Source organism: Myxine glutinosa, chromosome 9 (genome assembly GCF_964187855.1).
Source record: "Myxine glutinosa chromosome 9, kmMyxGlut1.1, whole genome shotgun sequence".
Lineage (NCBI taxonomy): Eukaryota > Metazoa > Chordata > Myxini > Myxiniformes > Myxinidae > Myxine > Myxine glutinosa.
In genome coordinates this window covers 69069233-69084245 of record NC_136269.1, presented here as the reverse complement: position 1 = coordinate 69084245, position 15013 = coordinate 69069233, and the positions used below count along the sequence as shown (strand labels likewise).

General features: G+C 52.4%; 1 protein-coding gene across 1 annotated transcript in view; it reads left to right on the top strand.

Moving 5' to 3' along the window:
- Positions 1-2883: 2883 nt before the first annotated feature.
- The window catches only part of CAPN5 (calpain 5), a 60432-nt gene continuing 48302 nt past the window's right edge, over positions 2884-15013 (top strand). The window contains exon 1 of the mRNA XM_068129027.2: positions 2884-3405. Within this exon, the coding sequence (XP_067985128.2) occupies positions 3238-3405 (168 nt within the window). The 5' untranslated portion in view covers positions 2884-3237. The remainder of the gene's footprint in view (positions 3406-15013) is intronic.

Below are 15013 nucleotides of genomic sequence, written 5' to 3'. Positions count from 1 at the left end.
CGACATCGGCGGCAGGTCAGACCGGATTGCGGTGGACCGCCTCAAGCCGGCGCACGTGGACGTCGACCACCCACCACGGGTGGCCCTGCCGCCGCGGCGAGGCCGCCCCCCGTCCACGGTGCCCCCCACTCGACCGCCCACCACCACACCGGACCCCCTCCCACGACCCGCCAGGGGTCGCTTCGGCCGGGTCATCAGGACCCCCCTCAAATTGACCCTGCCGGTGCAAGTCGATTCTGGGGGGACGTGTGTAGCGGCTACCGCTGGGTTTTCACAATCGCCTTGCACCTATCAAGGACGCGGAGCGATCACCATGCCGGGCTCGTCCAGGACGCCCGGGCAGGCCCGCGCTCAACTTGCCAGGCCTCGGTCGGGACGCTGGGCCACGCCCCCTCTCGCCTTTCCTGGGCAAACGCTCCGGGATAATATGTATATATACACAAAGAATTAAGTTAAGCACCCCCGCCGTTTTTTTACAACCTCGCACATTACAAGTTTGTTGTCGTCAAAACAGTGTAATATACCCATGATATTGCTATATTTTCTGGAGAAGTGATATTATGGGCACATAAAAACATAACGATCATGCCGTTTTCAATATTTTATTCTGAATAATTTAAGGTGAAATTTTTTGGGAATTTTAGGCATATTTTCACCTCAATTTAAGTATGGAGCTATAGGTCCATCACGGACAGTGTGGATGACGTTTATGTTTTCTAACGTACAGTCATTGTTCTGAGAAGACCTCTAGCGATCTTTGCGTCAATAACGTGTGTAGGACCCACGTGATCGGATCACTGACTCAACCCTACGTCTCATAGACCCTGTAAGCCGTCGTATGCGTTGCTGTGGCAGGTTGTTCCATTCCCGATGTAATGCACGTTCCAATTCATCCAGATTGGCTATTGGAGGGACCATCTTCGCAATTTGTCGTCCCAACATGTCCCAAACGTGCTCGAGGGGGTTCAACCTGCCACAGCAACGCATACGACGGCTTACAGGGTCTATGAGACGTAGGGTTGAGTCAGTGATCCGATCACGTGGGTCCTACACACGTTATTGACGCAAAGATCGCTAGAGGTCTTCTCAGAACAATGACTGTACGTTAGAAAACATAAACGTCATCCACACTGTCCGTGATGGACCTATAGCTCCATACTTAAATGGAGGTGAAAATATGCCTAAAATTCCCAAAAAATTTCACCTTAAATTATTCAGAATAAAATATTGAAAACGGCATGATTGTTATGTTTTTATGTGACCATAATATCACTTCTCCAGAAAATATAGCAATATCATGGGTATATTACACTGTTTTGACGACAACAAACTTGTAATGTGCGAGGTTGTAAAAAAACGGGGGGGGTGCTTAACTTAATTCTTTGTGTATATATTGCTGCCCGATAAACGGGCTTTTCAGAGTGCCTGAGTGTTTGGTTTGATTAAAGCAACTCGGATGAATTCCAGCTTTTTGTCGCGTCCATTCTTCCGATCGACGTGGGAGCCCCAGCTCCTTCAATACCATAATATACTGTAGTCGTATAATATGCCATATAAATGGCGGTCATTTCATAAACATTGTTGTCACAGGAAAAATATATGATAACCCTATCGTTAGGGGGTCTTTAATTATGTGCCAAATGTCAAGCTTGTATGACCACAACAACAGTTTATACACAGTAATGTACCAAATATATGTAAAATAACAAGCAATGGATGCCATTTTGAAAAATGGCCCGCCATTGTTGTCACAGGACAAATCTGCGATGGCCCGAAAGCCAAATATCTTCCTTGGGGCATACTCTAACTGTGTGCCAACTCTCGTGCTTGTATCATCAAAGTCACAATTCTCCCAAATATTTCCCCTATCTGCCGTAGGCCCCTACTATGAGGGCTCAGGCGGGCAGGTTGGATGGGACTCGCGCAATGCCGAACGACGTTGTACGAGACAACGGAAAAGATTCAACGTTCAGTGGGTTGACTTTGGGAAACAACAACAGATGAAATTCTCCAATGGTGAAGACAGATTACACTGACTCCGTGCTCGATTCTGAATTAATTAATTAATTATCCACAAATACTTCACTGTATTTTCCTCTTGTTCAACTCATTCCTCTCCCACGTTTTAAACCTCCATTTGTCATCATTACCTCATCCTTCTACCTGTCTATATCCCTTTTCCTCCTTCGCCCGCTCTCCTCCCCTTCATTTCCTGTTTCCTCTTCAGCTCTCACACAAACTGATTGATTCCAGATGGAACTGCAGTTACTCCAAGCCCTCGCACCCTCCCTTTTTATCCACTTCTTCTCTGTCTACATTCCATAGGTTTCTCATGACCCTTTTCTCTCCCTCCCAACACTTATCTTTCCACCCCAGACCCCACCCTTTCCTTATCTCACATTCCCATTTGCCCCTTTACCCTCTCATTACACTGAGCTCCGACTCTCAATCCAAAATATTCCTTCCTCTGGAATCTAGATTATAGAAACATTGGTGGAAAGCTATATCTTCCCATGATGTTCCTTTTATTCAATGTTATTGTATCCGCATCGCGCACAGCACGTGATTAACCAAAGGACTCGAAAGAAACCCACAATCGTCCGGCACAGCCTGAACGAAAGAGCCAATGCCATTACCAACTACTCAGGCTCCTCCCAGCTATTCGGGCTCCTCCCATACATTCATGCTCCTCCCATCAATTCATGCTCCAAACTATTCAGGCTCCTCCCAGCTATTCAGGCTCCTCCCATCCATTCATGCTCCCAACTATTCAGGCTCCTCCCCGCTATTTAGGCTCCTCCTGCATACGTGGGTGGGATGGAGCAAACACCGCCTTTCTCTTTGTGATTGCGGTACTGTATATTGTATATATATATATATATATATATATATATTGACTCCGCCTTTTTCGTCACAGATTATGTCCAACTTCTTGACTCCTCCTTTCTCACCCCGCCCCTAACCCCTCTTCAATGCTTCACAACTACATACCGTATTATATAGTTCGCAGCGAGGCTCAGGCTGGCGCTGGCCTAAACCATTTTGGTCAATCCACAAAACAAGCCCAACTAGTCCCGTTGCACTCACCGCCTCCAGGCGCTCCGTCTTGCTTGAGCCCTCCCACCTTTTTATTCGCGGGAATACGGCCTCGCCCGATGCGACCCGTAACCAGATTCAAAGCAAAGATCACAAGACGGAGCGGAGCTCGGCCGGCGGGACGGACGCCGCCGTTCAGCGATGTGCAGCCGCAAGGTGCAGCCCTTCCTGAACCAGAAGTATGACGAGCTGCGTTCGTCGAGCGCCAGGAGTCGACAGCCCTTCTGCGATCCTCTGTTTACCTGCACGGACGAGTCGCTCTTCGTGCGTCGAGCTTCCCCGGGGAGTATCGAGTGGAAACGTCCAAAGGTGCGAATTCAAACTGGTCAGGTGCACGAGTGTGCTGGTCCAATATATGCTTCTTGTCCCTGGAGTCTCGACCTACTATCAGTAGTTGTAAAGCAGTATGGGATGGCTATCGGGTGCATTTTACACCAGGTGCGTCATTCTCTTGGTGAAAAAGGTGCTCAGGTAAGTCAGGTTTTACATCACTCGGATATTAATTAAAACAGTATAAATCAAAGTGCGTGTGAAATACACACCTCTCAATGCTCAAGTTAATCTTACATGGATATCGTTAAGCTTGGTGTTGGTAGCTGGTAAGGGTTGGCATTGCATCAGCGGCACAGCCACGCCCACAGAAAATGATGCAACCAGCAGCAAAAGGATGCATATGAATAAATAAATAAATTAATGGATATTGCTTGTGTTGTAATTCTTAACTCTATTTTGCACCTGCCTTAAACCGTCTTAATTCGTAAGATGCATTAATATTCCATCTTAATTCTTAACCGTCTCTTCTTTATGTAAAGCAGAAAATGATACAACCAGCAGCAAAAGGATGCATATAAATAAATAAATAAATAAATGGATATTGCTTGTGTTGTAATTACAACACAAGCAATATCCATTTATTTATTTATTTATTTATTTATTTATTATTATTATTATTTTATTTATTATTTATTTATTATTATTTATTTATTTACTTATTTATTCTTAACTCTATTTTGCACCTGCCTTAAACCGTCTGAATTCTTAATATTCCATCTTAATTCTTAACCGTCTCTTCTTTATGTAAAGGGTTCATTGCATCGTAACGTTAATCATTTTTGGAGATACAAAGTCGAGGTTCATTCATCGGAGACTAAGGTGAGAAAGTGTGGAAGGCAACGCATTAATTGACGGTGGAACAATACAGGGATGAAATAAGGGTCAAGAGGGCGAAGAGAGGAGGAGGAAGGCAACATATCAACCGTGGGAGCGTTAGAAAGGATCATGGGTAGGGGTGGAGGATGGATGACCCAAGGCAGCGATGTGCTGCCAACTTGAGGTCCTGTAGGAATGTAGAGGATGGGATTTAACGGACCGACAAAGGAGGGTTCCACAAGCAGAAGATAGAAAAAAAAGAAAGAAGAGGAGTTAAGGATTGAATATGAATTTTCAGAATTCCACGAGGGGGTTGCTGGGAAATCTCCTTGTGAAATTCCCAAAATCCAAGCTTATTATTGAAAAAACCCAACATTGCCCAAAAACACAAGTGAATGCTCAAGTTTTTTCCCCCTGTCTGGAGTGATAGGCCTGTAAAACAAAAAAAAAAAAAAAACATTTTAAAATATCAATTTTCTTACAGAAATATGAATGCATCAATTGTCATGCTCATTAAAATGACCCAGTTCCATCATATTTACCTGCGTCGCCAAAGGTGGACTGATATTGTTTTCACCCCTGTCTGTTTGCTAGTCTATCTGTCTGTGAGTGGGATATCTCAAAGTTATTGACGGATTCGGATGAAACCTGGTGGACAGGTTGGGTGTGTGACAAGGATTAGTTGATTCGAGTTTGGTGAAGATCTGGATGTGGGAGAAAAAAATTTGTGATACCTGCACCACCTAAGGTGGATGGAGGCTTTGTTTTCATGCATGTCTGTCTTTCTGTCTGTCTGTGAGCATGATATCTCAAAAAGTGAGGGTGAAGGAACTGCGCTCCAACGCGAGTCGAAAGAATTGACGCGACCAAAGACGGAATTCGTCCGAGTTGCTTTATTGAAACAAAACAGCTCAGGTATTCTGACAAGCCCGTTTATCGGGCAGCAATATATATACACATTTATGTCGGGAAGTTTGCCCGGCAAAAGCTATACCGGGCATGCCCGGGTGTCAAGGGCGAGCCTTGGAAAGGCGAGTCTGGACCTGCCCGGGCGTGTTTGGCTGCGGCCTGGCAAGTCGAGGCTGGGCGTGCCCGGGCGCTCTGGACGAGCCCTGGAAAGGCGATAGCGGGCATGCCCGGACGCTCTGGGCGAGCCCTGGAAAGGCGATAGCGGGCATGCCCGGACGCTCTGGGCGAGCCCTGGAAAGGCGAGAGCGGGCATGCCCGGGAAAGACGAGACCGGGCGTGCCCGGGAGGTTCGGGCGTGCCCGGGAACAGTGAGTCCGGGCATGCCCGGGAGAGGCGCGTCTGGCCGTGTTCTGGCCGGTGCAAGGCGATTGTGTGCATCCAGCGGTAACCGCTACACACGCCCCTCCAGAATCGACCTGCACCGGCAGGGTCAATTTAAGGGGGGTCCGGATGACCCGGCCAAAGCGACCCCTGGAGGGTCGTGGGGAGGGGTCCGACGTGGTGGTGGGTGGTCGAGCGGGGGGAACTGTGGACGGGGGGCGGCCTCGCCACGGAGGAAGGGCCAACCGTGGTGGTCGGTCGACGTCCATGTGCGCCGGTTTGAGGCGGTCCACAGAAATCCGGTCCGGCCGGCCGCCGAAGTCGACGATGAAAGACTTGTCGCCCCGTCGCAGGACCCGGAAGGGCCCGTCGTACGGCGGCCGGAGTGGCCCCCGGTGCGCGTCATGACGCACAAAGACGTACTCCGCTGTGCGAAGCGCCGGGGGGACGTAGGACTGGGGGCCACCGTGGCGGGACGTCGGCACGGGGGCAAATCGTCGGGCGGCCTCCTGGAGGTCTGAGCGCTGGCGAGCGGCGGACCAGGGACTGGTAGCGTCGGGCACGAATTCGCCCGGGACGCGGAGCGGCTGGCCGTAGACGAGCTAGGCGGCGGACGCCTGGAGGTCTTCCTTGGGGGCCGTGCGAAGGCCCAAAAGGACCCACGGCAGCCGGTCGGCCCAACCGTCGTCCTGAAGGCCGGCCATGAGTGCGGCCTTCATGGAGCGGTGAAACCGCTCGCACAACCCGTTGGCTTGGGGGTGGTAGGCCGTGGTGCGGTGCAGCGTGACCCCCAACGAACGGGCGACCGCGCCCCAAAGCTCAGACGTGAACTGTGGGCCGCGGTCGGACGAGATGTCCGCTGGTGCGCCGAAGCGCGCGACCCAGGTGGCGATGAACGCCTGCGCCACGTCGGCGGCGGTGGTGGTGGAGGCGAGGGGCACGGCCTCCGGCCACCTGGTGGTCCTGTCCACCATGGTGAGCAGGTGGGTGAACCCCCGCGAGGGGGGCAGGGGACCCACCAGGTCCACGTGGACGTGGTCGAAACGCCGTTCAGGCACGGCGAAAGGTGCCAGCGGGGCCTGGGTGTGGCGGTGGACCTTGACCCGCTGGCAGGCCGTGCAGGCGTTGGCCCAGTCGCGGATGTTTCGTCGAAGGCCGTGCCAGACGAAACGCGCCGACACCAGCTTCTGAGAAGCTTTCCGGCCCGGGTGAGAAAGGCCGTTGATGGAGGCGAAGATGCGGCGCTGCCAGGAAACGGGCACGATGGGGCGAGGCTGGCCCTGGGAGACGTTGCAGAGCAGGACGGTGCCCGCGAAGGGAATGTCGGCCAGGCGGAGGCCCGTGTCCGCCGCACGGAGTGCCTGCACCGAGGCGTCGGTGGTCTGGTCGGCCGCCATGAGCGCGAAGTCCACACCGAGGTGGACCGCGTTCGCGCTGGCCCGAGAAAGACAGTCGGCCATGGCGTTGTCTTTGCCGGCGACGTGCCGGATGTCCGTGGTGAACTCCGACACGGCGGAGAGGTGGCGCTGCTGGCGGGCCGACCACGGCTCCGTGACCTTAGCCATTGCGTAGACCAACGGCTTGTGGTCGACGAAAGCCGTGAACGGGCGGCCCTCCAGGAGGTGTCGGAAATGGCGAACGGCCAGGAATAGCCCGAGCAGCTCGCGGTCGAACGTGGTGTAGTTTAACTCGTTCGGCCGGAGTTGCCGGCTGAAAAAAGCGAGTGGCTGCCAAACCCCGTCCACCCATTGCTCATGGACGGCGCCCACCGCGTAGTTGGAGGCGTCCGTAGTGAGGGCGATGGGCGCGTTGAGCACCGGGTGAGCCAGCAGCGTTGCGTCGGCGAGGGCCCGTTTGGCGCTGGCGAAGGCCGCGTCCATGGCCGCGGACCAAACAATGTCATGCTTGGCCGGCTTGCCCCGGAGGGCCTCGTAAAGGGGCCGCATGAGCTGAGCAGCGCGGGGCACGAATCGGTGATAAAAATTCACCATGCCGAGGAACTCTTGGAGGGCCTTGATGGAACGGGAACGCGGGAACGTGGTGATGGCCTCGACCTTGGTCGGCAGCGGCACGGCCCCGGTCTTGGTGATGCGGTGGCCCAAAAAGTCAACGGTCGTCGCGCCGAAGTGGCATTTAACCAGGTTGACAATTAAGCCGTGCTCGCTGAGGCGACCGAACAGTGTTCGGAGGTGGAGGAGGTGCTCGGCGCGGGACGTGCTGGCGACGAGGATATCGTCCAGATAGACGAAAAGAAACGGCAGGTCGCGCAGCACGCCGTCCATCAAGCGCTGGAACGCCTGGGCCGCATTCTTGAGGCCAAACGGCATCCGCAAGAATTCGAACAGGCCGAACGGCGTGATGACGGCCGTCTTCGGGACGTCGGCCGCCCGGACAGGTACCTGGTGGTAGCCCCGTATCAGGTCAATTTTCGAAAAGATGACCCGTCCCGCCAAACGGGCGGAAAAGTCCTGAATATGCGGGATCGGGTACCTGTCGGGGGTGGTAGCGTCGTTGAGACGGCGGTAGTAGCCACACGGGTGCCATCCACCCCCCGGCTTTGGCACGATGTGCAGTGGCGAGGCCCACGCACTATCGGAGCGCCGCACGATGCCGAGGTGCTCCAACGCGTCGAACTCGGCCTTCGCCATGGCGAGCTTGGCCGGGTCGAGGCGGCGGGCCCTGGCGTAGACCGGCGGGCCCGTAGTGGGTATGTGGTGCTCGATCCCGTGCCGCACCGCGACGGCCGAAAACGTCGGCCGCATGAGGGCCGGGAATTCCGCGAGCAGGCGAGCGAACTCGTTCGCTGCCGGGAGGGCGCACGCCAGTTCGGTCGGCGTGGAGCTGCTCATCGTGCACGCCAGGGAGCTGAAGGTCTCGGCGTTGACAAGGCGACGACGTTTGACGTCGACCAGCAGCCCGTGCGCGCAGAGGAAGTCGGCGCCCAGCAAAGCCATGGGAACGCAGGCGGTCACAAAAGTCCATTGAAAACGCTGGCTGCCGAAGCAGAGGGTGACGACGCGTGGGCCGAAAGTGCGTATGGCCGAGCCATTAGCAGCGACCAAAGAGGGGCCGCAAACGGCGTCCCGCCTGTCCTGCTCGGAGGCGGGTATGACGCTCAGTTGGGCGCCGGTGTCACACAGGAAACGCCGCCCAGACGCTTTGTCCCGAATAAACAGCAAGTTGCCCGAGTGGCCGGTGCTCATGGCTGGGAATGAACGCCGGCCCGGCCGTTTCCCGACCTGCCGAAAGTGCACGGGGGCCGGCACGTCCGAGCCTTGTGTCCGAACCTGGCGTGGTAATAACACCACGCCCGGTCAGGTGGAGGCCCCGGCCGTCGTGTCGGAAGCGGGCGGTGCGGCATGGCGGCCGCCAGTTGCACCGGCAGTTCGGCCTCCAACCGCGCAGGGCGCTCGGGTGTCGTGGGCGTCGCCTCGGACGGCGTCGGGCTCCAGGTAACCGCGCCGATGTGCTGGCCCGCCGAGGAGATCTTATCGGCTTCCCTGGCGAGGGCGCGGGAATCCGTGATCAACGTGCTAGCCAGGGCGAGGCGTACCGGGTGAGGCAGCTGGCGAAGGAACAGCTCGCGGAACAGAAAATCCGGAGAGTGCTCACCGAGCAACGAGAGCATATAGTCCATGCGCTCGGACGGGCGCGTGTCGCCGAGCTCGGGCAGAGCGAGCAGGCGCCGTGCGCGTGCTGCCGGTGAGAGGGCGAAAGCGTCGAGGAGGAGTGTCTTCAGCGCGTCGTATTTGTCAGCAGCCGGCGGGTGCTCGAGGAGGCTCAAGGCGCGGGCCGCGGTGGCGGAACCGAGCGCCGCCACTACATGGTGGAAGCGGGTGTCGTCCGCGGTGATGCCTCGCAGGGCGAACTGAGAGTCCGCCTGAGCGAACCAAACAGCCGCGTGAGCCTCCCAGAAGGTAGGCAGTTTAAGCGTCACTGCCGTATCCATGTCGGTAGGTCACCAATGAAGGAACTGCGCTCCAACGCGAGTCGAAAGAATTGACGCGACCAAAGACGGAATTCGTCCGAGTTGCTTTATTGAAACAAAACAGCTCAGGTATTCTGACAAGCCCGTTTATCGGGCAGCAATATATATACACATTTATGTCGGGAAGTTTGCCCGGCAAAAGCTACACCGGGCATGCCCGGGTGTCAAGGGCGAGCCTTGGAAAGGCGAGTCTGGACCTGCCCGGGCGTGTTTGGCTGCGGCCTGGCAAGTCGAGGCTGGGCGTGCCCGGGCGCTCTGGACGAGCCCTGGAAAGGCGATAGCGGGCATGCCCGGACGCTCTGGGCGAGCCCTGGAAAGGCGATAGCGGGCATGCCCGGACGCTCTGGGCGATCCCTGGAAAGGCGATAGCGGGCATGCCCGGACGCTCTGGGCGAGCCCTGAAAAGGCGATAGCGGGCATGCCCGGATGCTCTGGGCGAGCCCTGGAAAGGCGAGAGCGGGCATGCCCGGACGCTCTGGGCGAGCCCTGGAAAGGCGATAGCGGGCATGCCCGGACGCTCTGGGCGAGCCCTGAAAAGGCGATAGCGGGCATGCCCGGACGCTCTGGGCGAGCCCTGGAAAGGCGAGAGCGGGCATGCGCGTCTGGCCGTGTTCTGGCCGGTGCAAGGCGATTGTGTGCATCCAGCGGTAACCGCTACAAGGGACTGATTCAGACAATTTGATGGGAAGGTTGGGAATGTGACGAGGATTCATTGATTCGATTTTGGGGAAGATCCGGATAATATAATTTTTTAGTGATTCTTCACCATTGAGGGAGCGATGGGGCCAAAAACAATATATAGCATGATATCTCAAAAAGTTGTGGACAGATCATGAAAAAACTTGTTGGATGAGTTGCGTCGGTGACAAGATCAAGTCGGTTAGATTTTAGTTCAGGTCTGAATCCAGATCCGGCCTATCAGTGGATACAAAACATAAACTGTTCAGCCTGACGGAGTTATGCTCTCTGCCGAGTGCCCTTCTAGTTACATATTTATTTATTAAATGATTCCTGGAGCTACGCTCTTATAGTTTGCCAAATTTCAGGCTAAGAGATCTGACCATGGGTCATACCTTGGTTACCAAGTTACCCACACCGAGGTTACCGCCATTTAACAGCACAGTCTGTCATTGTGGAGTAAACTGTTTTGCTGTTGCCATTGTATATGGTGTCTTGATGTCTGAGATAGAATCCGTGAATAGAAGAAAGATTTGCAATAATCTTGCATCTAAAAGGAGCCCAGTTTCTCCGTCCATAACCCTACTATGTTTGATTTTAACCCTACTATGTTTGATACAACCCAAACCTAATCTGGTTAGGTCTAACCCTAACAAATGGTACCGTTGGAAAGATAATAATCCATTTACTTGGTTGGAAAGCTAACAATCTATTTACATGGAACATAAATTTGTTTGTTTAATCACAAACTTGCCTGTTTTAAAAGCAACGAGTACACCCACACACTATGGGAGGGGCAGTAAGGGTCATGCCTCTTTGGGGTATATAGATTACAGTAGATCTATGGTTGGGTTTCAAGAACATTGGGTGTGTGTTCATTTACCAAGTTTCTTATGGAGAGATCGCCAAGTGGTTTAAGCATTCGAGCAAGCACTCCATTCAAAACCATTAAGGAACGGCTGTCTTGGCAAGCGCTAGCTAGCTGCTTGGCAAATGAGCACAACCCGGGCTTCCTCCCTTTCAGTTTCGTGTTAAACAGCAGGAGTGAGTTTCAAAAGGCCGCCACGAAAAACGCCACGTTAGCGCCAGGAAGGGTCATGTTTACCCAACCCTTGTGGGGTATATAGAGCACAGTAGATCTTCGCTCAGTTCTGTCAGTAAAACTTCCCTCACGGATGTCGGGATTCCTCCAAATTTCTTTGTTTAGTGTTATAAACAGCATTAGCGACTGTTATAAAAGCTAATCATACGTGTTTGTGGTTTATAATATTTTTACTTCGGGAAGCAAATAGCATGTATTACATTAGCTGTTTATAAATGTTGACTCGATGTTTGTTCAAGGAAGAAAAACCCCTTGGGCAGGTGGGATATTATTGGTATTAATATTGTTTTGTAATAACATTAATATTATGCTATTATTGTTCATTTTGTTATTAGAAGCAGCTTTGGAAAAACGCCACGATAAAGCTAACTTAACATGCATATACACCTCAACACGCATCCCTATTGAAGGCAATAGCGGGGAAAACCCACTCGGGGAGAAAACCCCCTTGGGAAGGAGTGGGGGGTGGCAAAGGAATGCGCTACAACCTTCACTATGTAACCCTTAGTCATCCTGTCAAGTTTGGTTGAGATTGGATAAGTAACGATGGAATGTATCGTGGTCAAAAATTCATCAGACAGACACTAAATTGCGTATTTTAGTATGATTGTTTCAGGGATTGAGGAAGAAGAAATGAAACCTTGAGCTTCAATGTGGCGGTTCCAATGGCAACATTTATTACTCCACCACAGCAGGAACCCTTTACAGGGACATGATGTGAGCACACAAACATATATATTGTTATGTTTGTGGGGGTAGTGATATGTAGAGTCAGGTGGATTTGTTAGGTATCATGCTCCGACTGTCGTGAAGAAGAAGAACCACCCCATGTAATAAGTAGAGGACCTGTTTAGCCCGAATGTCGGATTAAGTTGTATATTTGTCCCCGTCACGAGGGGGCGGGGCATGTTAACTAGCTTAGGGCATAAGGGTAAATTATCCCTTGTAAGTCTTACCCTATGTGATTTATCCTTTGTCTCATTTGGCACTGCACCGTAGACACTAGTGAGAAATGGCCATGACAACATAAATAACAATAAAACCCAACCGGAAGCCAGGCATCTCGCACCAGGGCTAACAATCCCGCCTGGCAAGCACACATAGCTCAAGCAGGCCGAAGACACGCCCCAGAGACAGGTGATTGGCCAGGGCGGAGCAAGAAGTGACTCGCTATTGGGCGGGAGTCAACCAACCGGAAGGCCAGGTTAAAATAAGGAGGGACTTGCTGATTGGCCAGGGTGGAGCAAGAAGGACTCACCGATTGGGGAAAGAAGGAGGAGCAGTACGCATCGTGTCGATTGGCAAGGACCACTGCTGACGTCAGAGGCGGACTGCATGCTGATAGGTGGAGAACTGGACAAGGTAGTGTTGGACAGCACTGAGTGGAGGAGAAGTGCCGGTGACGTCACGAGACGGCCGATAAAAGCACTCAAGGACCGACATTTTCTCTCTTCTTCTTGCACTCGACGACTTCTTGCCCTTCCTTGCCTCTTGCTCACCCCTGGTCCTCGACACCCTTGCTGACACTGGCATCATCTCCTCATTCCCCTGTTCGACTGACGCGAGGAGAAAGCCACGGACGGAGAGCTGCAGTTTACCAGGCAGAAATGACACGTGACGAACACTTGGGCCTGCGCGCTCGAGGCCTGTTTCACGCCAACGACCGGGAGGTTCCCGCCAACCCCCCGGACGACTTTTGGCGACCCTGATGAGATCCCACAAGCTGATCGGAGCCAGGTGCACGATAACCCACATGTTTTTATTTCATTCAGTTCACCTTTCCCTTCGTCTGTGTTTCAGGTCTGTTCTGGGAGTGCTCCATTTAGGACATTTATTTTACCGTCGCATTTCTTATCAGGTTCAGTGTTAATAAACCCTTTCATTATTTTCCCTGTACATTTGTAAATCCGGTTTTGTGTGAGTTTATTTTCTGCAGGTTTGAGGACCGCGGTGGGGTCCATGCAGGTAAGGCGCTTCAGCTTCTTCTTCTTCTTCTCTTTCTGCCTCTGGCGCCAATATAATAAAATCCGCATTTGAACTAAACGCCTCAAAGTAACGCTCGATTGCCTTCTGTGCTACCCTACGGTATTCACCAAGGGTAGTCACACGACAATATATATATATACTGAAACGCAAAAGAAACTTACCACTTTTGAAACCTTTAAATATCAACAATAACACTGCGTGTAGTAAATGTGTGAACTTATTTGCGGACAATAGTGTCCTCACTGTCAGACAAAACGGTCACGGATGGTCACTTGAACCTTCAATGGTCACTTCAATGCACAGCTGTTGAACAGCCGTTTTGACTGTCAGTGATTAGCCAAGGGGTACGGGATGATTTTAATGAGCTGCACGTGATGTCTTGATATTGGCTTTAAAAAGGCCAGTGCTAAATGGGCATTTTGACCGAAAAATTTGACCATTTTGACCAACTTCAAAAAGACCGAAAACGCAAAAGAAACTTACCGCCTTTGAAACCTTTAAATATCAACAATAACACTGCGTGTAGTAAATGTGTGAACTTATTTGTGGACAATAGTGTCCTCACTGTCAGACAAAACGGTCACGGATGGTCACTTGAACCTTCAATGGTCACTTCATAGCACAGCTGTTGAACAGCCGTTTTGACTGTCAGTGATTAGCCAAGGGGTACGGGATGATTTTAATGAGCTGCACGTGATGTCTTGATATTGGCTTTAAAAAGGCCAGTGCAAAATGGGCATTTTGACCGAAATTTTTTACCATTTTGACCAACTTCAAAAAGACCGAAAACGCAAAAGAAACTTACCACTTGTTTGAAATGTAATAAAATTGTAACAGTTCAAAATAAAACAAACCAACAATTGCTAATTGAAACATTGGCATTTTATTGATGACATGTCAAGTTTTTGACCAAGATACACCATCTCATCAGTTTGTTCTACAGTACAGAACAGCACAGGGTGCAATGTCAGTCCCCTTTCGATAGCGTGTGTGGCCACCATTGTTTTGGATACAGGCAGTGCATCATCGGCGTATACTGCCTACCAGTCTTTGGATGGATTGCTGCTGGATTCTGTCCCACTCAGTCCTCAATGTCTGAAGCAGCTCTGCCCGTGTCCTGGCCCTGCCAACTACGTGTCTCCTAAGCTCATCCCACAGGTGCTCTATGGGATTCAGGTCAGGGGAGAGCGCAGGCCACTGCATAGTGTTGATGTTCTCGCCTTGGAGAAATGCAGTGGTAAAGCGAGCAGCATGGGGACGAGCGTTGTCATGCTGAAAGGTTCTCAGTTCTGGGTGGTCTAGCAGGAATGGCAGCAGATGATGTCGCAGGATCTTATCCACATACCGCTGGGCATTAAGATTCCCATCCACAACCACCAGTGGCGTCCTGTACCGGCCTGATATGGCGGCCCACACCATCACACTTGGGCCACCCCACCTGTTGGCTTGACGCACGCAACAATCGGCATATCGCTCGCCAGTTCTTCTCCAGACACGCTCACGCCCATCAGGACTGTCCACACAGAACCTTGACTCATCGCTGAAAGCGACCTCGTTCCACTGCGCCAAGGTCCACCGCTGATGCTGCTGGCACCATCTCTGTCGGTTGCGGCGATGGGCAGCCGTCATCACGGGGCCTCTGTATGGTCTTCTGGCAGTCAGGCCATAGTCATGCAGTCGTCTTCGTGCAGTATCATTGGAGATCCGTGGGTTTGCACACCCCG